Here is a 26,154-nt window from a genome sequence, read left to right as displayed (position 1 = left end):
AAGTACTCTTACCAGTTCCTGGTTTTGTTCAAAATGGACAAGCTCAACTTTTTATATTATTGTCATGATCACATAGACACCTGCGCATTTATCACTGTTTCAGTTAAGCCCCATAGACTTTAACACCAGACAGGATCACTCTTAACACTCTAAGTTTTATTTAAAGACTGTTCCGGGCATGATAAAATCTATTTCCAGGAAAGTGGGGCAGAGGCATAAGGATAAAAGCAGAGGTGTGATTATCTCACAGCTACTTACATCTGTATTAGTCAAAATCCCTGGCAAAGTACCCAAATGTACTTGTTCCTTTCCAGAGAAACAGACACTACATGTAAGTGAATAGCTTGTGTTAAAAATGTTGATCTGCTAATTTAACTCTGCCTTAGTTTTCGCATTTATTTCATTTAATCACTCGGTGAATATAATCCTCATAAGTATCTTGCAAGAAGGAAATGTACTTTGTGAAACTCCAAATTCTTGACAGACACGGAATAGTTAATGGCTCTTGATGTTCAGGTATCTCCCTATCCGGTTTAAAAAAAGAAAGTCTGCAAGTACTTGACTTTATATTTGATTATTCATGTATCATCCATAATGAACAGAAGCAATAAATCATCTCTAACTCTGATGATCCTTTGTAATACTCACAGCTTAAGAAGCAGGTTCCTGTCTTAAATCTTTCTAAAAATAACGATTTGACAAATGACAGGAGGATCTCTGTGTCTCTTTTTTGCCTTTATGACCATGAACTGTATCAGTGAATTTGAAATTAACTAACAGGTGGCACTGCAAACTCTTTAAGAAATCAGTCTCTTGGAAATCGAACATGAGCAATGTTCTCCCCTTAAGAGGTTGCTTTGTGCCTGTCGTAGGTGATGATCACCGGCCATGATCGTAGGAGTTACTTTATGATGGAGACACAATGCTGTGTAGTTGAGACTGTATCTAGGTTTCTTCGGATGACTGAACAGTATCAGCACTTATCTACTTGACTTTTAAAGAGACGAAATATTCCAACGCAAGTCTGTCAAGTAAGTTTAGCACATGGAATATTGCAGGAGAGTGTGGTGTGTAGCTAATGTTATGCGGAGAGGGAGCCTTGGAAAGTGTTCTGTTTCTTTTGGAGCTGTCTTTAGGAGAAGTGGTGCATCTGTTTCATTTCAAGGCAGAATTAAAATACATATCTTCTGAAAAATGTCAAGGACTGGTAAGTGGTGCTTTTTCACCTCCTGCTGTCATGCTGTGTGTCCTTAGAAGTGCTCTTTTTTATCTCTAGTACACTGCCTTTTGATAGTTTTACTCCAGAATAAAAGAAAATTTGAATGTTTATGTGGGAAATTTTGATTAAGTGTGCTTAATCTCATTCTTTAAATGCAAGTGAACAGGTATGGAAAGAGCATTTGCTATTGTGATATATGCACCAGCTTTGTTTGTACCTAGCATGATTACGAATTGCATTGTTATTATGTTGCATTTTTTGATGACTATAAAACAGCGAAGTGCACTTCTTTGTATGTAAATGAATTACATCTGAAGTTCCAGCACTGGCTTCCATTACTGCTGGCTGCTATGGTGGATGGCATGTTTCCACATGGGGCCACTAATGAAGAATAACTGAGGAGTAGGCGACTCCTCTGGGGAGGAGGTGATGACCCCAGATACCCTTTTCTTCAAGCTGAGCTAGACATCCTTGGGAGCTAAATGTCAGCAGTGCAAGGATAAGGTCCCTCTGCAGCTGCAAGGCCTGATGCCCTGGTCCTGCAGGTTGTAGATGGCTGACATGAATGACCAGGAAACATTTTGATACGTATTGCAAATGGCAGACTGTGTGAAAACTCAGCTGAACATTAGTCAGCGTCCTTGAAGCTGACTCTGGGTTTAAATGCGGAGGACAGCAGTTTGCCTGGCCTGTGTGCTACTAGATCCTGGCCGGCAGCCCCCCTGCTCCTGGAGTGAGTGCCAGCTGCTGCCCCGCTTTGCCATTGGGTGGGATTTTTCTTTTAATGAGAAAAGGGACCATGGCCAAAACTATGTCTTTCTGAGACAGTTTAGCTAACTTGTATTCTTTGGCATTTCTAATGGGAAGTACTGTAGTAGTATACATAGTGTGAAAATGCATGTTTCGTAGATCGAGTGTAGACCTGCCCACAGCTTTGCAGCAGTAGTGGTGGGTATGAACTGGTGCATTTTTTGTGCTGTTTAGTTACATCTGGAAAGAATACCTGTTTTATTGGTGATGCCTCCTCTTCAGGACTTCCACAGCTAATTAAGACCCAAACTTTTCCTGTTTGTTCTGTGATGCGACATGTCTGGGTTAGCTTCTGGGTCCCAAAGATGTGGGTTTTGCTTTGTGTGCTTTGCTCATGTTTATAGGGGTAGTAACCTGAGAATCCTCATTTCCCTATGCTGATGTTCTTCTCAGCTTTAAAAAGCAGCTAAGGTTTTAATGCTGCAGTAGGGCATTGAGGATAAAAACTATTACCTCATATAGCACCTTACTGTAGCACCAGGGCAGACAGTCTAATAGGGCTTTGTAATGCAGATACTGTCATTAGAACCGAGTGAAGCTGCATAGTCACATTACAAGTGCCGCGAGTAACTGCCAATAAAGGCAAATTCCAAAACCAGAAGTCTTGAGTTCCCATCTCAGTATTCCTGTGGGGTGTCCGGACCCATTTTCCTTGCTTTACACTTCCTTTTGTAATCTATGACTCGGTTTGTGTGCTGTATATTCATGCTGTATCACTGAGAGATAAGAAGCTAGAAGTCTCAAACCACTGAAGAAATAGAGCCTTACTGCACCTTTCCTTAGCATGTCTCTGATTCTGTGCTTAGGGGCGTTGTCCTCTAAATCTAAAATCTAAATCTAAAAAAAAAAATCTAAATCTAAAAAAAAAAAAAAGCACAGAATAAGAAAGGAAACATTGCTGCTGGATGAAATAGCATAAAGCCCCTCCAGCTTAAAAGCTAATACAAACGTTTTTTTAAAGCATTCTGCATCATCAGGTTAATCCTTCAATACTCGGAAGAATAGCTGACCTTTCAGCCCTTAACTTTGTGGTTAGGCAGCTCTGGTAGACCTTCCTGTAAAGTCCAGCGTGTCATCTTGTATGCTTGGAAAGCCTCTGGCTGAAGCTGGCTTTGCCACCAGATAAACATGGTTGGGCTGAAATGCATCTACCAGATTTAACAAAACCTTGACCCCAAGCGATACATTTTCACCTTGAAATGTTCATCTTTTTTGAGTGTGTCTCTGACATCCTGCATGCTGCAGCTCAACATCATCCTAACATAGGTAATGGTTTTATTGCAGATGTCAAGCAGCCACCGTGGCCTAATACATTTCTATAGATTTTTGTGCTGTACCTGCATTAAGTAATAATAATTCTTACTATCTTTGCTGCAAATTTTAATATATATATATATATAAATATGTATATATATATACATATACATATATATTGAAATTTTGAAACTGTTTTTGTAGGACCATAATGTTTCTGGAACATATTCCTGTTTAAGCAAGGCTTGTTTCAGTTTGATTTAAAGAAATGTGACTAAGTTAGTTTAAAATCTCATTACAAGTTAAAAATAGTGCAGCTGCTGATGGTAGGCAGACTTTTCCTACAGCTAGATACTCTATTTGATGTTAATTTGGAAAGCTCACTGCAGGCAGGGAAGAATAGAAGAAAGGTCTTGACCTGTGCTTTCATACTCTAAGAAAAACCTCCAAAATTCACAGAAATGCTTCTGTACAGCCCTTACTCATTGTTTTGCAGGCTACATCTTCTGCAGGTAGGGGAAGGGGTAATTTCATCAAGGAACAAGAGGAAATGTAGCTTAAATAGTAACCATCCTAACCAGAAAGTGGGTTTAGGTTCTCTCCAGCTGCTCGATTTCAACTGCTGCAGAAATGGTATAGCTTGATTGATTTCACTGGAGATACTCTCACTGAACTTCAGCTGGGGATTGAACTCACAGATTCTAGAACCTCTGTTTACTTACTGTGTGTACCCTATCAGTATCATTAAGAGGAAGAAATGTGAATTGATAAAAGAGCTGAAGGTAAATTAGGATCAAGTCCTAGGGTGGAGTAACATACTTCATTGATGTAGTGAGTAGCAAGCTTTTACGTACATCATTAAAAAGTAATAAAGGCTCTGACGCTGGCAGTTTCTGCAGAGATAAATCCCCATACTGGTCTCGCATAAATAAGAGCCGAGTCCTTATGCGCAAAATAGAAGAAATACTCTCATTCCTTGAAGTGAAAGCAACATAGTTGTAGAAAAATAATTTAACTGTTGTTTTTTTTTTTTTCTTTTGCCCTTTAGATTTATTTCATTCATGATTTTGTGGCTTTTAATTAAGCAAGACTTTCACAAATTCATAAAGTTTTCCCATGGCATAAAAGAAAAGTCAAATATGCTTGCAATTGTAATAAATTGTTACTACAACCATATCATACAGTAACAACTATTTTGTGTGACAATTTTTTCAATTTTTTGTGCATTTTATTAAAAATGGACTTTACCCTGTGTTCCATGATGCTTTTAGAAATGGTGTCTTTGTAAAGACATTAAGGAGTACTTTCGCTAGGGGTATGGAAAGGCAATCCAAGTAACAGTTTTTTTTCTTTTATATAGTACAATTGTAAATATTTAGAGAAAAAAATCCGTCTTTTTACTGTTCGCATAGCATCATGCTCAGAGATGTGGGGTTTTTTCTTATGTTTTGTCATAGTACTAAATATACTAACTACATAATACTAAGATAAAATGTTAGTCATAAAAAGTTAAGACTTTTGAAGTAGCAGTAGCCATGACAACCTTCAGTCTTCTGGGTGCAGTACAAGGTCTTTCACAGTGTGGTTGGATAGCTTATGCTGCAGGTGGCTGGAGAGAATTTTACTGTATATAGTAAAAATAATTATGACTTCATTAGAAGACTACTTTTTCCAGGTCATGCAACAAATTAGCAGCAAACTGCAAGTCAGGAAATTAGTTGTAAGTGCTATGCTTCTTCCATCAAAGAATAGGTAGAGACTGTTGTGCAACCAACGACTATTAAAAGAGGCAAGTTTTGTGGATTTTTTTCTTTCTCTTTTCTGTTTTCTTCTCACATTCTGCTTCCTTTTCTTCCTTTCCTCCCTTCCTTTTTTTTTTTTTTTTATTTTCCTGTTTTCTGCGCTTGATCATCCTCTGTACTTAGTACACACTTCATGACTGAAATCAAGTAGGCAATTTTGTGCATATTGACTTAGGTCGTGGGAAGAGGGGTATGAGTCACCTGAGGTGGCACTTCTGTTGCTGGGCTCTTGAAGCTGAGACTAATTGAAAATAACATGAAGTCAGAAACCGATAAATTTGCTGCAGTTTCAACTTGATAAGTTAATTAATACTGTTTTCATATATGTAGTGCTGCATGAGGCTAATATTAAAGATAGGAGTTTTTCAGGTGAATGCCTGTAGTGGTAGGTCTTGTGGTTACAGCCTTACAGTAGCTTCTATAGTTTTAATCATATCTGGGAGTCAAAGGAACCTTTCATCCATCGTTATTAACATTTCAGCTACACCTGTGAATTTGAAACAAATGTCTAGGTGAAAACCAAGCAAATAAACTCTTTTTTTTTTAACTTGCCTGGGAGATGCATGTGTTTTAACGTCATTTGACTTGTATTCATGTTCAGCTGCTTAATTCTCACTATAGTCAGCTGGAATAATTCAGATGTCTTGTGATACACATCTTTCATGACTTCAGAATTGAAATATGATGTATTTTCTGAAGGGACCTAAGGACATGTGGGTTTTACCAGGGATATATTTAGATGAGTGATGTTCTCTCAAGCACTTTCGGTAGTCAGCAATGCAGCTAGGAATGGCTGAGTAAAACTGTCTCTACTGTAGTGGGGAAAAAATCCTTTATGCAGAGGTTAAGCTTTGTACATAACCCCAAAGGTGTTTATGATCATTTATTCTTGTGAATCTATAAATACTAGATTAAAAGGATATCAGGAACTGTAACTGCCAAACATAAAAATTAGGGCTTTCCACAATCTTGTAGAGTTGTTATTAAAATAAATTAAACCATAGTTTTGGGGCACTCAGTTTAGGTATTAATGAATATGGTGGGGAAACAACATTGTGAAGAATTTAATCTTTAGGCAGGATACTGTTTTGTGGTAAGACAGTCGTCCACAGATTGCGCAGTAGAGCTAAAGCAAAGTAAAAACCAAGTCTTTCTTAGATGAATAGTGCTCATTCAGTACAGCGAATGAGAAAATCATAATAAAGCTGAAAATGGCTCAGAACCAGTAAAGGTTTAGATATATCATACTGGATATATACAGAGAGTCTAATTAGAGTTACATAGTAATTTTAATTGTGTCATTTCTTGTATTTTTAATAGGTCTCTGTAAAACCTGTTACAACAATTTTATGCATGCAGTTTACCTTTTATATCTGTAAAATACAAAGGTATGTAGACAGTTTTAGAAATAACTGTAGATAAGTAACACATTAGAAAGAAAATTATGGCTAGAATTAATTACAGTTTATATTATAATAAATTTATAAATATAAATTCATATATATTCAATCGAAGAATAAATATCTTCAATTTAAGACAATTGCTTGATTAATTCTTTGAAGTTTAGGGAATTTTTGCTTTTCAGTTGAACAATAAGAACACAGCTAATCTGTATTTTTATAGAGTCATTTGGGAATGAAGTAGGAAAAAATTGTATCCAGGCAACAGCACTTTAATAATTTTACAGCTCCTTAGGTCCACTTGGTTTATGCAAAACCATTCCTCGGCAGAAAACAACATCTTGCATAAACTACTTAGTTTGTACAGGTTTGTATGCATTTCTGGTGGATGTAAGCGTTCCTCCCCATTAATACACAGCTAACAGTTAATAAATTAACAGTTAGTTAACTCGTGCCTGTATTCTTAGAGACATACACATCAGGCTGCACTGGCAGCAGTGTGAAGTGCAATGGATTGATAGGCAGTGGTCTTTGTACTTGAATGCAAGTGTTAGGTGCTGGCTTTCAAATGGCAGAAGGAGATCAGTGTAAAAACAAACAAAAAATAGGATCTGGTGGCATCTGCTTCTGGGTGGAAGCCAATGCAAGAGCCTTCTGTTCTTGCTCTTTTGGGGTAGCAGAGACCTGTCCCTGAGCCCACGCATGGTGACCCAGCCTGCTAAGAGAGAGGCCAGCGGGGCATTTGCCCTAGTTCCCCAGAAACAGTCATGGAGGGCAGGGGACAGGGTGGTAATGCACCATGGATCGTGACAGTTAATGAAGTTGTGCGTGCAGAGTGAAAGGCTGGGAAATTCCAGGGAGGGAGGAAGAATCTAGGGAAGAGGAAGGTTCACCGGGGCATTTCATGTCTGGTGTGGGGACAGACTTGTGCATGGCAGCCCTTCGCTACGGGAAGTAAGGACAGCCCGGCATGCGTGGTGGTGCTGCCCACACGCTGTCAGTACCAGCATCTCTGTTAGCCAGGTCAAACTGGTCTCTACTGGAAAGACCCACAGAAGTAAGGATCCTGCTTGTGGTCCAGCATCTTCAGTTAGAGTTTGCTTTTCCTTTTTGTTCATTTGTACAAAATAAGAGAAGAGAGAAATCTGGCCCCAGGAGGGCTCCTTGTGATCAGCACAACATCCTGATACGGCGCACAAACCAGCTGACATGCTGCTTATTTGTATCTCACACAGCAGTGTGAGCAAGCAGGGTAAAAATGTGATTATAATGGTACAGTTCATATATTAGTTATGTAATGGCCCCTATTTCTTTACTGAACCTGAACATAATTATGTTTTCTCATATGTTTGACTGTACACCTGCATAGAAGATTAGTAACTTCTGTATTGGAAGACAGTCTTCTCTAAGGTGTTCTAGCATATAGTATGTGAGCATGTCAAGGGTGAGGATGGACTGCATTACCTGTACTGAAACGGGTGATGTATGTCTCTGATTTTGCTTTGGAACTGTGGCAGATGAGACTACTATGTTTCTTTCTCTTTGGCATTAGTAGGAAGCTGCAAGTTTGTGATGCTCCACTAAATCTACCCCTGATAGGGCTGTCACTTCCGATACCACATTTTCTCAGGATCACCAGTTTTTGGTATGGCTTTTCTGAAACACTTCTGATAAAGTTTTAATATTTACTTTTGTTTATTTCCAAGGCTGTCCCTTGGACTTTAACATCTTTTTTTTTTTTTTTTTTTTTTTTTTTTTTTAAATTATAAGCCTATCTGTACCACCATTAAAGAAACCTGTCTCGTATACTAAGAACAACATGCATCTTGAGGGCAAAAATGGGAAAAGGGGTAAGTACAGAAGTATGTTGAGACCTTGTGCTCTGTGGCACTAAAGTTTTCATTATTCCTTGAAAGGAATAGCCTAAATAGCCAAGTTTTTCAGGAGCTATTGTTTTTAGCTAATTTAATGAAATAAAATGCACTGACATTTTCCCAAGTATTTCAGGATGACTCGGGAAGCTCATTGAACAGCCTATAGCCAATACTAGGGTACAAAAGTAGAAAAAAAAAACTTGCTCATAATTAAGTTGTATTTACTGATGAGAAGTCAGTACACCTCTGTCTTAATGGTCTTAACATGATATTGCAAAATATCCTGTAGTTCTTAAAGGAGAACAGAGTTTTCATTTTTTCTTTTGTTTTATAGCTGCTTGGGATCACCTTATTTTGCAACTGTGGAAGGATTTACTTCTATTTTAACTCGTCTGAATTATTTTTTTCAACTTCTACCGCATTGAATGTTTATGACAAAGACATACAGTGAATTTAAAACACAGATGATTTATTAAAGAACAGGTAACAACCTCTATTTAAAAGCTGCTAAACTTTTTTTCATGGCAAAAGGGATAATGTTGAAGTTGCATATCTTCACAGAGATATGCAGTGTGCCGTGTATAGTGATCCCATGTAAATCACACACTATCTATACTGAAACATTCAGGCAAAACTGCCTGTGAAAATTATTTATTTTTAATTGTGAGTTACCTGAAAATCTGTGGAAAATTGTTCATAAAATAAAGCTAACCAAAACTGAAAATTGACTTCTGGTTGTCCTTGCTTGCTTTCTCACAGTCTGAAGGGGTGAAGTATCTATCCATCCTTGGACAGTATTTGCTTCAGAGACTCCCAGTGCCCACCTACCCTCTTTATTTTGGAACTGTCTGTGCAACACTGCGTAGGAGATACACCATAGGGTCAGGCCTGGTGTATTAGTTTTCAACCTCAGCAGGCCAGATTCTGTTTTTACATTGTATAGAGCTCTAGAGCAAAGCTGTCATAGCTTACTGGGTTCTGTATGTTTCTTCAGATAAACTATTTTCTTGCAACATATATGACTCCTATGAACCATGCAAAGCTGAGAGGGAGATGTGGGACCTCCATCACTGGCAATCTCACAAGACAGCAATTTAGTCTGAAGGCTGATTCAAAGGTTCAGCAGAAGGGAGAGAACAGAGCTGACCTGCTGCTCCTGGTAAGGGACGAGTGAGCAGTGTTCTGTGTAACTGGAGCTCATGGAGGTCACTCTGAGCCTTGCAAATAATGAATTAGAGCAGTGAAGCTGAGAAATAGCAGACTTAAATCACTGTCTCAGGACTTTCCTGCCAAAGAGGCATCTCAGCTTGAAAGCAGTCCACAACTGACTAAAGTGTTTTGCTCAGTGCTGTGTTAGGGAGGCTGTGAAAAGCAGATATTTCTTCCAGAAAACAAAGCAGAATTTAAAGCCCCTTCAGGGCTGAGATTTCAGTGTCACCATTAGCTAAGTCAGAAAGTTTTTGTTATGTGAGAGAAAGGACTGATAGTTTCCTGAAGCAAAATTCTGTTTGATATAAAGAAAAGAGGATTTAAGACTAGAAGTCTACACTATAAAGAGACAAAGACTTGTCTGTCTTGGCTTTTATGTCCTCAGCTGTCACAGTGGGTCTCTGTAGGCAGAGGACTTTCTGCATAGAATGTAATCATAAAGTTATTTTTCTTTTGCAGATGGTGGTAGGGAGAAATTTAAATTGTGTTTTTAATTTTCTACTTTAAGAAAGCACAATGGTTTTCATTCTTACACTGCTGCAAAAGCAATGTAAAATAGTATAAACTGTTTACATGAAAAAAAAAGAGGAAAATCAGTCCTGTCAGTTGAACTGATGTTTACATGTTTGAAGAAATTGCTTCAAGAAAGCTGTATTAAAAGGATGATTTTGGATTCTATGAAGCAACATGTGGACATATAACAAACCAATTAATGTAATCTAGTGTAACCTAAGATCTGTGAATATATTTTTACATGATTTATTAAGGTCATTAAGTGACCTGTCTGAAGGCCATTAAATAACTCAGCACTGGTAATGAGGTTAACAGACTTTGGTCTTAAAGATCATCTTGTATCAAGATGAATGGTGTAGGTGGAGCTAAAAGTAATGATGCTTTTGGTCTGCCGCAAAGCCTTCTGCTAGCCTGCTTATCTCTACTCAGAGAATTGATAAAATAAAACCCTGACCACATATAGGGAATTAATTAGTCTTTTAACTTTGAGGGGTGTTGGCTGTGAACACAGAGTGATATGGCAGCTTATAAACCCAGCTTCTGCTGTTACCAATCTGGATGTATCTAGACTGTTGTAGGGGTTTATTCCCTGAAAAAGTAGTCTCTCTGGCAGTTCATCTGTGTCTTCGATTAAAAAAGAACAAAGTATTTTTTCTCGTGGGCCTGTTTGATAGCATCCTTGGAATTGTGTGTTCTGGTAGGTCAGAAATTCAGTGCAGCGTTTTGTCTGTGCTGTGTTAGAAACGGGATGTGGTAATGCAGTGTATTTGCAAATGGATTTGTTTGTGTGATGTATTAGTGTACAATTATATCAGTATCCTGATTCAATACGTACAAAACAAGAGCACTGTTTTTGAAGTATGTTCCCTGTGAGCCAGTTTCATAAATTGAAGTTGCTTGCTAATTAACTTGGCTTTTTCTTGTTTTTTTTTTTTTTTCCAGCAATATTGTTTATAAATTCAAGGTTTCTTTGATATTCAAATGGATTGGTATTGGCAGAAAGCGTATTATAATGTTTTGTTTACACTGCAGAATTCAAAATATATTGTTGTCTTTTCCATTTTCCACAGAGACCTGGCAATTCTACCTGTTAGTAGAATTGATCCTGGCTGAATTAATTGGTACGTGAGCCAGCATGTGCTAGACTTCCTCAGGAAAATGTAAAGAACTGTACCAATTATCTTTGTTTCAGCAATCTGATTACAGGAAAATTAGTTTCACATTCCTTTTATTCCATTAAGATATGTTATTTTAACTTCTGGAGAAGAATCCTGCACTGTTCCTTCATCTGCAAAGATTTTTAGGTTCTTGTTCATGGGATAGCAAATTTGGGGACCAAAAATCCTGGTTTATATTTGCAACTATATAGGAAGTATTCTTGCAACTAGGCAGTTCCCATTAAAAATAACATAATTTAGGAAAATTAATACAACCTGTATATTTAGTTACTTGAATACCCAAACAACTTTTAACCTTAATATCTACAAAAATTCTTGGAGTTCAATACCCATAAGACTGAAGCTATTCAGCTTTGACTAATAAGATACCATTAGAGACTTACAAAATAGTAAAGAATTGGTACAGAATTCTAGGGTGGGAAGACTCTGAGTTGTGACCTTCTGGTGGCATTTTGTAGATGTGATGTGCAGAGGCACTGCATCATTTTGTTACAAAGGCATCTTTTTACCTCTCAAGAGAGTATTTATTGTGACCCTCACTTTCCCATCAATCTTTGTACCTGTGCAGCGAAATGAAACTGCAGTGTTTACTTTCAGAAATGAAACCCTATGGATTTACAAACTGTCCCAGAGTTTGCAGATGTTTTCTGCAGGGCACATTGTGGAATGTGTACTGCATACGAGATGTGGAGCATGGTAAGGCCCACATCTCTGATTGTAAACCCTGAAACAAAGGTAAGTTGTGTAGATCAGGCTTCAGAATTGTTTAGAGGGTTGGCAGTCAGCTGTTTGAGGACACTGATGTTATCTAAACGTTCTTTCTAACATACTCTAGGATGGAAAATACTCTAAAAACTACAGTGCAGTTGTGAGATTTCAAGTATGTCACGGAGAAAAATGTATGTCATGGAAAAAAATGTGAGGAAAGTTTTTTTGACTAGTAACTGTGGTTGGCATTTTTTCAGTTTTACATAAAAGCTGTGTGCTTCTCTCTTAATTTGTGAGGAAATATATGTATTCTGATGAGCAGGTATTGAACTGGTATATCGTAGGTTACCTGCTTAATTGCTGGTCACAATAAACTCAAAAACCCATCAAAGATCAGGGAAAGATCCGAGGAGTGATGATCGGTGAAGGAACTCCTGTAACCTAGTGCAAAGTACACTAAATCAGCATTTGGCATCAAAAACCACCAAATAAAATCAAAGACCATCAGAGGTGAGTGGCTAGATCATTGTACTTAATGCAAAAGCTAAGATGATTTAAGGAAAAAAACCTCCCACCCCAATTACTAATTGAGAGAGGTCCTCCTTACGGTTTCAACTGACAGCAGAGAAATCCTGTACTTTTTTGGCAGAACTTTTGTACAACTTAATCCATTACCAGTCGCTGTCCCATTAAAAGATACAGTTACTTCTCTGACATAGAGTCTCCCCATCTACTGCATGCAAGAATAACAAGTAAGAGCAAAATTATGCCTCTTGCAGGAAGTTTGTGAAACAAAATCGATTATAATGTGTTGCTGAGACCATTGCCAAGTGCTTAGGTGAGATTATGGATGTTGAAAGGCTTTTCCAGTTCAAGGTCTTGCAAAAATTCATCTTTCTTTTTGTTGGCATGAAGATCTTTTCCACCATAAATATAAACACAGCAAACATTTTAGATAGTGGAGAAGAGCTACATGGATGGAATTAAGAAAAACAGTTTGTACTGTATCAGATTCCAAGTGTTACTGTAAATTTCATTTCTTACTTAAAGGAAAAATGTCTTATCTAATGGTGTCATAGTTTAATCCCAGTCAGCAACAAAGTACTACACAGCTGCTCACTCACACCTTCTGCCACAGTGGTGTGGGGAGGAGAATTGGAAAAAAGGTAAAACCCGTAGGTTGAGATAAGAATGATTTAATAATTGAAGTAAAATATATTACTACTACCACTAATAATGTTAATAATTGTAATGAAGAGGGAGATAACAGAATAAGAGAAATAAAACTCAAGGAAACAAACAAACAAACAAAAACCAACCCCAAAATGATGCACAATACAAATCCTCACCACCCACTGACCAATGCCCAGCCAGTCCCTGAGAATCTTAGCAGCCTGATCCACCTGATGGTTGTTTTGATGCTCTTCAGCGGCCCAGCTCTTGGGTACGTGAACATCTATGTGACATACCTTCACAACCAGGTTCTCCATCTGGCCAGTGATACCTTGCCACAATGCAGCAGCCCAGGTGGGTTTACCTTTGTGCTGCCAACTGCTCTGCTTCCTTTGCTGCAGCCACCCTCACAGGACATTTGCCGCCATCCGTGAGTCAGTATAGCAGTAAAAGTATTGGCCACCTTTCTTGTTCACCAATGCCTAAAGCCAGCTGGATAGCTTTCACCTCAGCAAGCTGTCTCGATTCACAACTTGTCAACTTTCTGCAACTTGTCATAGGGGACTCCATAGCAGCTGCCTTCCACCTCTGATGCTTTCCTACAATATAGCAGGACCCATCACTAAACCAGGCATACTGCTTCTCATTTTCTGGTAATTCATTATACAGTGGGGCTTCTTCAGCATGTGTCATCTCCTCCTCTGGTGACGTTCTGAAATCTTTGCCTTCTGGCCAGTCCATGATCACTGCCAAGATTCCTGGATGACTGGCATTTCCTATGCGAGCTTGTGTGAGAGCGTGACCCACTTACTCCATGTAGTATCAGTAGCATGTTGTGTGGAGCAGACCCTCCCTTTGAACATCCCACCCAGCACAGGCAGCCAGGGTGCCAGGAGGAGCTGCGCTTCAGTACCAATCGCTTCTGAAGCAGCTCAAACCCCTTCGTAAGCTGCCAGTATATCTTTTTCAGTTGGAGTGTAGCGAGCCTCAGATCCCCTGTATCCCAAGCTCCAAAACCCTAGGGGTGGGCCTGGAGTCGGTCTCCCCTGGTGCTTTCTGCCAGAGGCTCCAGGCAGGGCCGTTCTCAAGTGGTTTGTTTGAGTTTACCTCCTGTGCGACTACAGGAAGTATGTTGGTAATTTCTCTTTGCAAAGGTCCTAACATTAGTACTGAAGAAAGCCAGCGTAACAATCATGCACATCTTTTCTTGCCATTACACAGCCAGCCAGTGCACGCAGGGGTTAATTTGAAACAGGAACAAATGTTGAATCCATTCAGGATATTGAATATTTGCTTGGGATGTAATCCTTGTCCAGTAGCTTTATGTACTGCTTGAATTAAAAAAAAAAATGTTTTGGGTCTGTGTGAGACTGAGGAAAAATAATAACGTGAAACTTGGTTTAGGTGGTTATTAAAGAGAGGGAAAGAGTTCAATTAAGGGCATGATAAATCATTTTAACACAGTATTAACCCACGTTAAATGCTGTTTCTATAGCAAATAATCTGTTGTATGTGACTATTGGTAACACACAAAAGATCCTGATCCCTGTCCAAAGCCTTAGGGTTTTTTATAATAAAAATCCTTATTCCTGGGTCTGTGGCATCACATCCCTTTCTTACTTAGTTTCTACTTAATAGAATCATTTTAATTTGGCTGGTGCCTGTCTGGAAGCCTTAAGTCAGTCACAAAATGAAAACTGGACTACGGAGCATGTGAAGGATTCAGCTCTGCAGAAGACCTTCCCGTAGTATTGAGAGTGCTGTGTCAGCCTTGCTAATTGCAAAGATCCGCCTGAAAGTATGAACAACACATCTTTCTGTTGGCAGGTGTGACTGGGTTGTGTCCTTCGTGCTGCACACCTCAGGGCAGGCTGCTCAGAGGCACTGTCCTTCAGCTAGCCAAATTCAAACCAATCCTTCCCAACTACACAAGGCATTTTGATGCCTGTTGCAAAGGTGGATTCGGCTCAGTGTTGAACTGTAAGTGGAGTATAGACCTTCAGTTTATAAGGAGAGGTGAAATTCACCCCAAGAAGAAATTGCTCCAGTCTCTTTCTAATACAAGTACTAGTAATTTTCCTTCCTGTCAACTTCAGCTGAAATGTAGACCACAGAATAATGATGATAGTGCATATTCTCTTAATATGTTAGAGATTTTGCTGGTATTGCCTCCTTACCTGAAAACCATTTGTTGGTCATTTTACACTCTCTCTGGGACTCAGCTCCCTCATGTCCAAACCACCTGTGCTGGTATTTTTTATGCTGGTGAATATGAGCTGCACAGCTCACAGCTCCATGCTTACATTGCTGTTTCAGGTATCCTTTTTCATTTTAGATTGATATAAAAAATCTCTGCACGCATTAGCATTTCTTTTGCTCTATGTAAGTTTTGTTATTCCTGCTTCTAGCAATTTCTCTTCAGTTTTCTGTTTCTCAGCTGTTTAATTTTCATAATAAATTAGTTTGTTGCTAGTTGCTTTTGTCTTTTTTTTCTGCAGCTTTGATGATTGATTATATTGTCTTTACAGTTCTGTTCCATGTGATTTTCACTTGCACTTGTCAGTAGATCCCTTTCATTTCACAAGTAAGAAAAAATAAAATTTTAACCTGTATTTCTTGGAAACAATACTATTATCAACTTCACTGACAGTTTGAGATTTGTAAAATGACATTATAGGTTTGAGAAGTAATTGTCATTTTTAACATGACATGTCATGGTTTAACCCCAGCTGGCAACCAAGCCCCATGCAGCTGCTTGCTCACTCCCCCTCACCCAGAGGGGTGGAGAGGAGAATCAGAAAAGAGTGTAAAACTCGAGGGTTGAGATAAGAAAAGTTTAATAATCTAAACAGAATAAAAAGGTAAGAACAGTAATAACAATAACAACAATAATAATAACAATTAGGATGGAACCATGGGGAAAAAAAGGGTAAAATCCCAAAAAAGGGAAAAGGAAAAAAAAACCAAAAAAGTCATGCACAGTACAGCTACTCACCACCCGCTGACCGATGCCCAGCCAATCCCCGAGCAATGATCCCCCCTAGCCCACCCTGCAAGTGTATATACCAAGCATGACATCCCATGGTATGGAATACCTCTTTTGGTGGTTCAGGCCAGCTGCCCTGGCTGTGCCCCCTCCCAGTCTCTTGTGCCCCTCCAGCCCTCTGGCAGGCAGGGCCCGAGAAACCAAAGTCCTTGGCTTGGTATAAACATCACCCCGCAACAACTAAAAACATCTGTGTGGTCATCAACATTATTCTCACATCATAGGCAAAACACAGCACTTCAGTAGCTACTAAGAAGAAAATTAACTCCATCCCAGCTGAAACCAGGACAGTAACTTAGAACTGTTCATTCCTTAGGGAATTGACAAATACATTAGCATCTGAAGAGAGAGAGGATGTTGTAGTGAACTTCTTTGAACTGCTTGTCTTCTCCAGAAGTGGGGCTGAAGTGCAGTCATAATCTGTAGTGCAGAAAAAAAGGAGAAAGGGAGGAAATAGCAATAATTCGTACACAAAGGATTCTGTGCTTTGTTTCATTCTGCATCTGAGAGTCTGAACTGTCCCATGTCCTGGTCCTGTCTAGCTCCCTGGCTGGCCTGTACCTCTTGCACCTTTAAGATGATAGTGTACCAGTGTCTGGCAGGTCAGCTATTAGTAACAGTGACCTGAAAATCTCTAGCCTTTGGGCTTTAAGATCACACCTCTGCTGCATCAAGGGCACTGAAAGTATTAACCGGTGTATGTGAAGTCTTTGCGATGTCATGTGGTCGATAGCACTAGATCATGACCAGCAGCACTTTCTAGATCTAAGCTAATGCACTTCAGCCATTCTGAGACCTTTCGTAGAAATAGATTATTAACCCTGGGTAATGATTTCATTATATGAGCAGGTGGTCTGTAAGGTGAGCTTGAAACCAAACACATTTTCTTTGTAGGGTTAAGTGAAATTAAGCACTGAAGTGAGAGTGTAGTGTACGCACATCAACTCTGCAAAAGGTGAATCCAGGGAGAATTATTTTCATTCACGAAGTCTGCAGATATTCTTTAGTTGTCTATTACAGGATGACATTTAAGCATCTACTGCTGTTTTTAATTTTGGTTTTATAGCTACTCTTTGAAAAGTGTTTATACAGCCCTTACAAAAACTGAAAATCCCTTTCAGTTTGGTAGTGTTAGATGTTAGAAGCATGGTGAACTTGCAATAAATCGGTGGTGTGTCCAAGGAGAAAGAAACCCACACCACCATCTGTAATGAGAGAGCTCTGTCGTGGTTATGAAACACAGCTCAAACATAGCATTCACTGAGTCATAGCTCTACCACAGTTCGTATAACTGTTGTAGGTGAAGCTAAACTGTGTACAGAGATGCATCTTACAATTTTTCATATTAAGGATTAGCTGGGCCTAGGTACAGATATGTAACTTGCAAAATGAAGCAGAACCATGGTTCATCCTGAACAGTCTTCAGACAAGTATGGTAACTTCTAATGTGTCTCCAATAGCTGCAGTAGACAATAGCAAAATATGCCCTGTGTCTTTAATATAATTAATGTAGAGCTTCATGTAATGGTGGTATTCTCCAGGAAAATAAGATCTTTATCAGCATCTTGAATATCCAAGGATAGTTATGAGATGTCCCTGTTGATAGAAGCTGGCTAAATTAACAACAGCAGTTACAGGCTGTACACCCTTCTTATGCATGTGAGTTAAAGTTTAATCAACACAGTTATTTTAAGGAACCGTCTTGTAAAAAGTAGAGAAAGCATTTTACTGGAAACCTTTTTTTTTTAATAATTAAAAATTTATATTGTGAATATACATTGAATATGTTTTTTATCTCTGAGTGTAAATAGGGATCCTGAATAAAGAGAGATACACACTATAATTACATACATGTTTTACAAAGGAAAGTAGTAGCATTCCCCTTTTTCTGAGAAACTAATATACCAGCAGGTGAAATAATGTGCCCAAAGCAATGCAGCACTGGTCACTGGCTGAGACTTGGGACAGGTGTTCAGATTCTTCACTGTCACTTTACAGTAGCTTTCCTGAATTTCTTCTATGTGCACGTTATAGTGACATAATATTGTTACATAACATTGCTGGTTACAATATATGTTTATACTTGCACTTTTAAAAGTTTCAGACATAATATTTAATATATATGGTTGCATGTTAATTTAATTTTCATTTCTGTGGAAGTCCTGTCTCTATTAATTTCTGATTTGGAAAAAAGCCCTCTCATCTGCCTTTTCAACTCTGTATTTGATGCAAATAATGTATCAATTCGATCAAACTGTGCAGCCAAACATTCTGACACTTTCAGTGCATCTTTTCCTTCTGTCTCATCAGAATAGCAAATTGTGTATTTTATGTACAGGAGCTTCAGTGTTTGTGATGTCTGTTTCTTTAGTGTCACTCCTGCTGCACATAGATTATTTACCAGAGGTGTAATTAGTAAAATACTTCAACAGCTGAGATTACTGGCAGATAGTTCATCTCTTTTTTACAGATACTTAAGGGAGAGAGACCTGTGAGAGTGGGGAGAGAAACAGCAGCAGTACAGAGAAGCTGGGATTTGAAGAAGGGAAATACAAGCGTGTGTAGTGGCTGAGAGGAGCACTGTGTCACCTGCAAACAGTGAAAAAGCTTTAGAGGAAACTCAAGGGGAAGGATAGAGTTCAAGTCATTGGACCTTGGATTACTGTTTTACCGTAGGCTAGCGGTACAGTATGGCCAGATAAGGGAACTGTCTGTAGCTGAAAATCTGTAAGCCTGAATGGGGCTGGACGTCTTACTGTACCTGCAATCTTGCATCTTTTACAGAAACACCTTTTAAAAATACCCTGTGCCCTCCTAGTTGGCGTAGGAAGAAGTCAGGCAGCAATTCCTTCAATAGTGGGGAAGTTTGTGCACAAAAGATGTGTCAGGATCTGTTTTGTATCAGGGCTGGGGCTACTCGAAGATGCTTCAAAAGTCATCCGCAGGTATCGAGGCTTTTGTTCTGTCTTTCTGCTTGGGTCCTGTTATTTTTGTTCATGGCATTGTATAATGTCTGTCTTGTGACTCGTGGCTTACCGGACATCTTCCTAAAACAAAACTGAAAGAGCTGACCTGATAATAAATTGGACAAGCTAGTAATAAATGCTTCTTGTGTGGGAAGTGAGAGCAAGACTGTGAGTGAGAGTAAGACTGAATTATGATACCTCAGAGAGCGCCCCTCAAACCCAAAAAATGGGGAGAAAGGCACGTCAGGATGGATATATGACTGACTGCACACCTGGGATTTCTCCGCTCTTTAGCTGCCATTGAAAGTGCTTGCAGAAAAACAGAAGCAAGCTGAGGTGTGGATAGCAGTTTCAAACTTTCTACTGCTCTATTGGTAATGTATTTCTTCTCCAAGACATAAATTTCTGTAAAACCTAAAATTGTATAATAGTAATTAAAAAATGAAATAAACTTGGAATGAAGACACTTTTTACTTCCGAGTTGTTGCAATAGACCCATTATCTATGATGATTTCTGTGTGGGAATGGTTATTAAAGACATTGTACAAATCTCTGTATGATTAATACTGTTTCCTCTCTGTGCAATGCTAATTTAGGTCTAACACAGGAATGAGGCTTCTTTGTATGTGAAATTGGTGACAGGTAGATGTTAAATATAAAGCATATGTCCACTACTTTGCTGAGTGTGTTTACATGACCTTGTGACCTTTCTTGGTGTGAATTCACCATTTCGTCAAATAATTAGTGCTCTTTTAAGAAAAACAAAAAAGTTGATGTGTCATTGATTTGACAGACCTGTCATATTTCCCAGTGTTTTCAACAGGCATCACTATTGGAGAGTACAACTTTTACAAAGGTGTTGATTTGTTGTTTGGTTTTTTTTCTTTGAGTGTGCATAATTTTGGGTCCTAGCACTCTGTTTTTGATTTTTTTTTCAATGCATACTCACAGTTAATGAATCAGTACAAGATGATATACTGTGCCTCTGAAACTTTATGTTAACCTGTGGTGCTTGGTGGTTATCAGCCTTGAAGCCAGCAGATTTCTATTTCTGCATGTATTTTGAGATGACACTTCTGTAGCTGTGCACTGCGGTTGTGGCCTAGTGATGCCCTGCTGTCTTAAAAGCTTTTCTTCTCTAAATATTTAATTTGAGCCAAGCTAATTTAGGAAACCTGTGCCACTGGCATTGGTACAGAAATTGGCCTAATGCAGCAGTCAGCTTAATGAGCCTGAAGACAAGAACTTAGATATGTTTTTGCACGCACTATGTGCATGCAGCAGCTGCTCACCTGTCAGGAAATACCTTATATTCAAATCAGTAAGACCTGCCAGTTTTACTGTAGCAGAAAGCAATTAAAATTTACTTTAGCAATTAACCACATAGTGAAAAGATCATCCTTCATTTCTTTAACAATATTTTTTTAACAAAAAAACTGGTAGTAATTATGTGCAGTCTAAGGACATATTTTTGTATTTGCACACTATTTTTTACATGCAGATGTAAACCGAAGGGAATTTGTGAGCAACTACAACAGCAATAAGTAACAATTCCCTCTAGCATTGTATAAAATGTTAAATGATTTGGTATGCTGCCATTCCTGTGCATAGTGTTCAACTGGACTTTTTACTGGGAACAGAGTCTGAAGTTTAAATACCAAATTTGTGGTATGTTTCCTACAACAAAAGATCTGCCTATGGGTTGGGTCCAGTCGGCATATCAGACCCTCCATTCCTCTCATAGTGGAGTCACTGGATGATCCAGCTATTTTTTCATTCATCTAATTGTTCGTGCAGACTGTAGGATCTCAGCCTGGTTACTGGGATGCTCTCAAGAGCCTTGGTAAAATTACATTAGGTGACATTTTTTGTGCTTTCTTCATGTCCAGATTTAGTCATTCTGCCCCAGAAGGCAATCAGGTTGCTTTGCCTTTGATAAATCCATGCTGACTGCTTCCAGTCACATTCTTCTCCTTCATGTCCCCAGAAACAGCTACTGAGAGGACTTGCTGTATGATTTTCATAAGGACTAAAATGAGACTGTAGTTCCCTGGATCTACCTTCCTGTCCTGTCTGGAGATGTGTGCAATATTTGCACCAAAGTGTTCTCCCCCAGTCTTGCATGACCGTTCCAAAATGATAGGGTGCACCCTTGGTATGATGTTGGCTGGCTTGCTCAGCAGCCATGGATGCAGCCCATCTGATCGCATGGATTCATAGTAGTCACATTCTCTCAAGACAGCCCCGACTTAATGCTCTTCCACTCCCAGTAGCTCCGCTCCTCTGAACTGTGGCATAAAGTATGGAAGACATTACGAGTGGACACCAAGGCAGTGAATGCACTAAGTACATAGGCCTTAGCAACAACCCCCCTTGCAGGAATCCCTGCCCTGTTCAGCAAGGGGCCTCTTACTGCATCTCTTGTTGTCCCTTGCCAGTTCTGGCTCCAGCTGAGCTTTCAAGATTCCCAGCATGGTCCCTGCATACCCAGGCAAGGTTCCTATTTTTCTTCTTTGTAGCCTGTCATTGCTGCCATTGCCTGTATACAGCATTGAAGCTCAGCTGAGAGTGCCCTCCTTCACCAAGCTGATCTCCTGACATGTTTGCCTATTCTTCCGAGCATGGAGACCATTCTTGTGCTCAGAGGTGGCTGCCCTTCAGGGCCCACCAGGCTTGCTGTGCTCCTTTGCCTTCCTTCACTGCCTCCCGTGGGACCACATCTACCATTTCCCTGGACAAGCTGAGGTCACTTGCTGTCCACAGCACTGTGCAGTGCTCCTGTTGATAAGCCAGATTTCCCAGAGGTAGCTGAGTATCTTTGATGTGGGGCTGCACTGTGCAGTACAGACGTGCACATGTGCCTCAGCGGTGTCAATCAAGACATGTTTGATACTACTCACAATTTAGTAGCTTTGTCAACGTCCTTAACATCAGCAGGTTTTGTTGCCTCTGTTGGTCAGAGTATTTCCATTAGGTAATTAGGCATGTAGAATTGAAGATAAAGCATGAGAGTGGGATGTCTAGACGCCAAGGTTTCACTTGCTGACTTAGTCCTTAAAAAATTCTACGCAAAGGAGCTGGGGTAAAATGCAGCAATCCTATGCAGTGCATTGCTCTATTTGTCTGAAATATTCACAAAGCAGCAAAACCTGTCTGAAAACCTTTACCATTTTCTTGATTGGAAAGACTGACAGAAGGAATGGATGATTATCATTCTGCTGTGAATAATTGGCACTTATTTTAGCCTTTGTCAAAGCTGATGATTTGAAAGTAAAACCTTTTATTAGGTGTAGCAGGCTACCATAAAGTAATTCAAACATCTCATTACAGTGCAATCGAAATAGGTAGTTTATACCTTGTGGCTACATACAAAAGAAAGGAAGATTTGCTGTGTCCTAGCAGCAGCAAACTGTGATGAGTGCCAGAATGCCTTTGCCTGAGTAAGCACAGTTGATCATTTAACTTCTCAAGAGCTATAGATGAATGGCTTTTTAATGGGTAGTTAAAACAAGAAACTTTATATTATCACGTCCATGGATCATGAAGAATTTTTTTTGCTATTTTGGCTGGGCAAACAAATTGTTTTCCACTGGTGTATTTAGTTACTGTAGCTCTCTCTTTCTGGTACCTTTTTAAGTGGGAATCACCCAATGAAACCTCACTGATGCCATGGTAAGGCAAACCTGGTGGTTTTTGATTTACACATATGGAGGGAATCACACATTTTGCATTTGTAATGTTGTCTTCTACACTTCTTACCTTACTTTGTAACCTGAACATATTGACTGCTGACTTAGTTCTCAGTGCTGTCAATATTGTGATAGATAATGGGTTTGTGAACCAACTTGTCATCAACCTCCAGAGCAAGGTATCTTCCATAGCATCTATTAAAAACACAGCACACCTAGAAGCTCTATAAGGAATAATTCATCAGATAAGGAAGAGCATGATTTTCTTGCTGTATGCAACTTTTCGAGATTTTGAGAAAATTTCCTAACTTGCATGACACTGGAAACAGTTCTGAGGTAGCAGAGAATTTTGGTGGAAAAAGCTGAAAGCAGCCTACTGAAAGATGTACTGTTCATGCATATTTCTCCTGTGAACTGGCTGATCTTAATCTCTCCTTTCAGACCTCTTCCCCTTTGTGTAGAGTTCCTTCTCCCCTTCCCTCACCTCCAAGCATAACTTTTACTGAACAGCTAAGGCTGTGAGACGTCAGAGACCCATGTTTTAGTCTCCTTTACAGTGTCACTTGTTATGTCCGGTTTTGAACAGAATTTCTGTCCTGGCATGGAGAAAACATTTCTCAGGTTATAGCGAAATGTAGAATCCTGTAAAAAAAAATAAAGTCTTTTGGGCCAATTGGCATTATCTGTCAAATAACTATTTGAGAAATTCATAAACATCTTTAAATTTACTGTATAGTATACTGGTAGTTTCTATTTCTGGTTGCCATCCACAAGCCCTAATCTATGAAGATCTTTCTGCAGTTATTAAAGGCATTGATGCTGTGGGTTCCCAACTGTTTTTATGAAGAGCATCTGAATGATCAGAACCTGTTATGTAGAAGAAATTCCGGGGAAGAACAAGACATTGTTACATAGCTGTAAAATCTGAGCTGTTTAAACAGAGCTCAGATCAGTCATTTTCTTGATTGTCTTACACGAGATGCTCAGTGTTGTAATAGCTTCAGTTCTGTTGCTTTGTCTACAGTTTGCAGGAGGCTATAAAGCTCATGTGTAATGAGGAAGGTGAAAGGATTTTAATTTTTAGACTTATCCTTGGGCAGCTTGATGCTGGAAAAGTTTTGCTGCATTTTGCTTGTCAAAATGAAGGTATACATCTCCTCAGCACCAGTATCAAGCTGATAGTCTTGATAGATTGAACTAGCGTGATGATGTATACTCTGCATAAAAATAGTCTTGGCTTTACCCAGGCAGACTTACAGCTCAAATAAGCAAGAGGGTGAAACATTGAGGAAGAAAATACCACTCTCCAAAGAACAGTAACGTAGAAACCTTAGCAGCCTCATTTCAAGAAATGGCTAGCTCTGTCAGCTTGAATGGTTAATGCATCTGGTTCCAATCCTGCGGTCTTTTAGAATTATAAATAGTATTTCTTCCTGTGTCAGAATAGCGAAATCGGAACTATTAATTGTTTCGGTTTGGTTTATTTTTCTACCTTCAAATTTTACAATGATTGTAAAAGTTGTTGTTGATAAGTTATTCAGGGCACAACGTCCTTATTTTAAACTTTTTTTTTTTTCAGTGATATTCCCACAGTATAAAGAAGCAAACATTCATTTGCAATTGTAACTTCATTTTGCTCTGTTTGACAGAAGCAACTTCATATGTCAAGGAAAAGTGAACTGGAAAAAACCCAACTTCACAAAAGAACGTTATACAGCAAGTAAGAATTAGAAACTGATGTTACTCCTAAATACAAGTACAGTGTTTGTTACAAGAGCAAATTACATGCTCTTTTGCATTAAGCACAGTAATTTTTTCTTCAGTTTCCTCAGTAATTTATAGTAGCATTATCACTTAGAGTGGCAGTGCTGTGGTAAGATAAGCTTGAGAGTGAAATGGAAACCGTAGAGCACCAAAGCCTTCTCATGTCCCCGTTTTCTGCTGAACAAAATAGGTCATCAGTCACGAGAGCGGAGTGCGCTGCCAGCTTATCTCAGCAAGTGACTGCAGTTGTACTGATGCTGAAACTGTAAAAATATGAAGTCAGGCTGGCTTGTGCCAGAACTGATGCATGAACAGATTCTAGTGTGGTATGTGATGATGGGAAATGAAAGAAAATGGTTGGGTAGCCACCAGGTCATGTGAGTTTCTAATGATTTTTCTGACAGCTCCACCACTAGACACTGCCTCACGTTCGTGGTGAAGAGCAGGAGATAGTGTATAGCTTGGGGTAGCCTTTTTTCCCTTAGAAAGAAGACTAGTCTTTGGGGTTTTGGCATTTTAAAAAGGAGATGCTGTTGGCCTTCGTTTTCCTAATCTTTTCCCCTGCATGCTGTCCCCTTTCAGAAGCATAGTGGCAGTACCAGTTGTCTATTGAACATTTATGTGGTGCTGGAAGGCAGTCTTTGCTAGGCTTCTGTTTCCCCACCGCTATAAGGCCACAGCTTGTTTTCCTGTGTGGCTCTTTCAAAAGTCCTAAGCCAGACAGGATTCAGTGGGTCATGGCCCGCCTTGTCATGTCCTGCATATTGGTAATGAAGAACCTAAGGTTTGACAAATAAGAAGTGGGTAATAAGTCTTGAGAGCACCACCAGTATATGTACCCATACAATTTCTTTAATCTGCCCTGATTTGTCAGATTGTGTATACCAAGCTTATTTTCACAGTGTTACTTGTGTGTGGTGTTCATTCGGCTTTTGAAAAGGGCTGCTATATTTATATGTCAAGAGTATTCTCTTTTTGTAGCTCCTGTTGAATGTTTGTTCATGCCTGTGTTGGCATTGGGCGGCAGGCATATGAAATTAGCAGATCATAATCAGAAGGCAGAACATGTCTGATTTGTAGATCCTATCACAGCTCACGCACACTTTTAAGAAGATAGAAAAAATGCTTTATTCTTCTGGGTATTACCATTTCACACAAGAGCTAAAGGAACTGGGACACAGAGAAAATGTTATTCACAGGTTCATGCATATTCACAATGTGGCTGATTTATTGTCCACCAGTTTACACAACTTCAAAGAGAGTGACATATTCAGCATAAATGAAGTACGAAAAATGAGATACTGCAAAAGCCAGTTTGACTGTCTGTCTCCGTACTCCCTAGCTTCAGTTCTAGATACTCTTCAACCACTACAGTCCTCTCCATTTTGCACTGCCATTGGCTAATGGTGGAAGAGAGAAATACTAGCACTTACATATCTGCATTTATGTATATTATATACATTTTTTATTATTATTTTAAAAGAACAATAACATCACCTGTACTCATGTACTGCTGGTTTTCACATGTGACATGATGACCAATTATGCA

At 39.2% G+C, this 26,154-nt stretch overlaps 1 protein-coding gene across 3 annotated transcripts in view; it reads left to right on the top strand.

Moving 5' to 3' along the window:
- The window catches only part of SH3GL2 (SH3 domain containing GRB2 like 2, endophilin A1), a 101,605-nt gene that overhangs the window by 38,000 nt on the left and 37,451 nt on the right, over positions 1–26,154 (top strand). Inside the window, exon 1 of one of the 3 annotated variants that reach the window (XM_040579780.1) lies at positions 1,064–1,207. The exons of 1 other annotated variant lie outside the window; for it this stretch is intronic. In XM_040579780.1, the coding sequence (XP_040435714.1) occupies positions 1,079–1,207 (129 nt within the window). In that variant the 5' untranslated portion in view covers positions 1,064–1,078. Of the gene's footprint in view, positions 1–1,063; positions 1,208–19,050; positions 19,132–26,154 lie in introns of those variants that run through there. One more of the 3 variants, XM_040579781.1, reaches the window with a different exon arrangement.

Source organism: Falco naumanni, chromosome Z (genome assembly GCF_017639655.2).
Source record: "Falco naumanni isolate bFalNau1 chromosome Z, bFalNau1.pat, whole genome shotgun sequence".
NCBI lineage: Eukaryota > Metazoa > Chordata > Aves > Falconiformes > Falconidae > Falco > Falco naumanni.
Note: the sequence above shows the minus strand (reverse complement) of the source record. Positions and strands in the feature narration are given on the sequence as shown.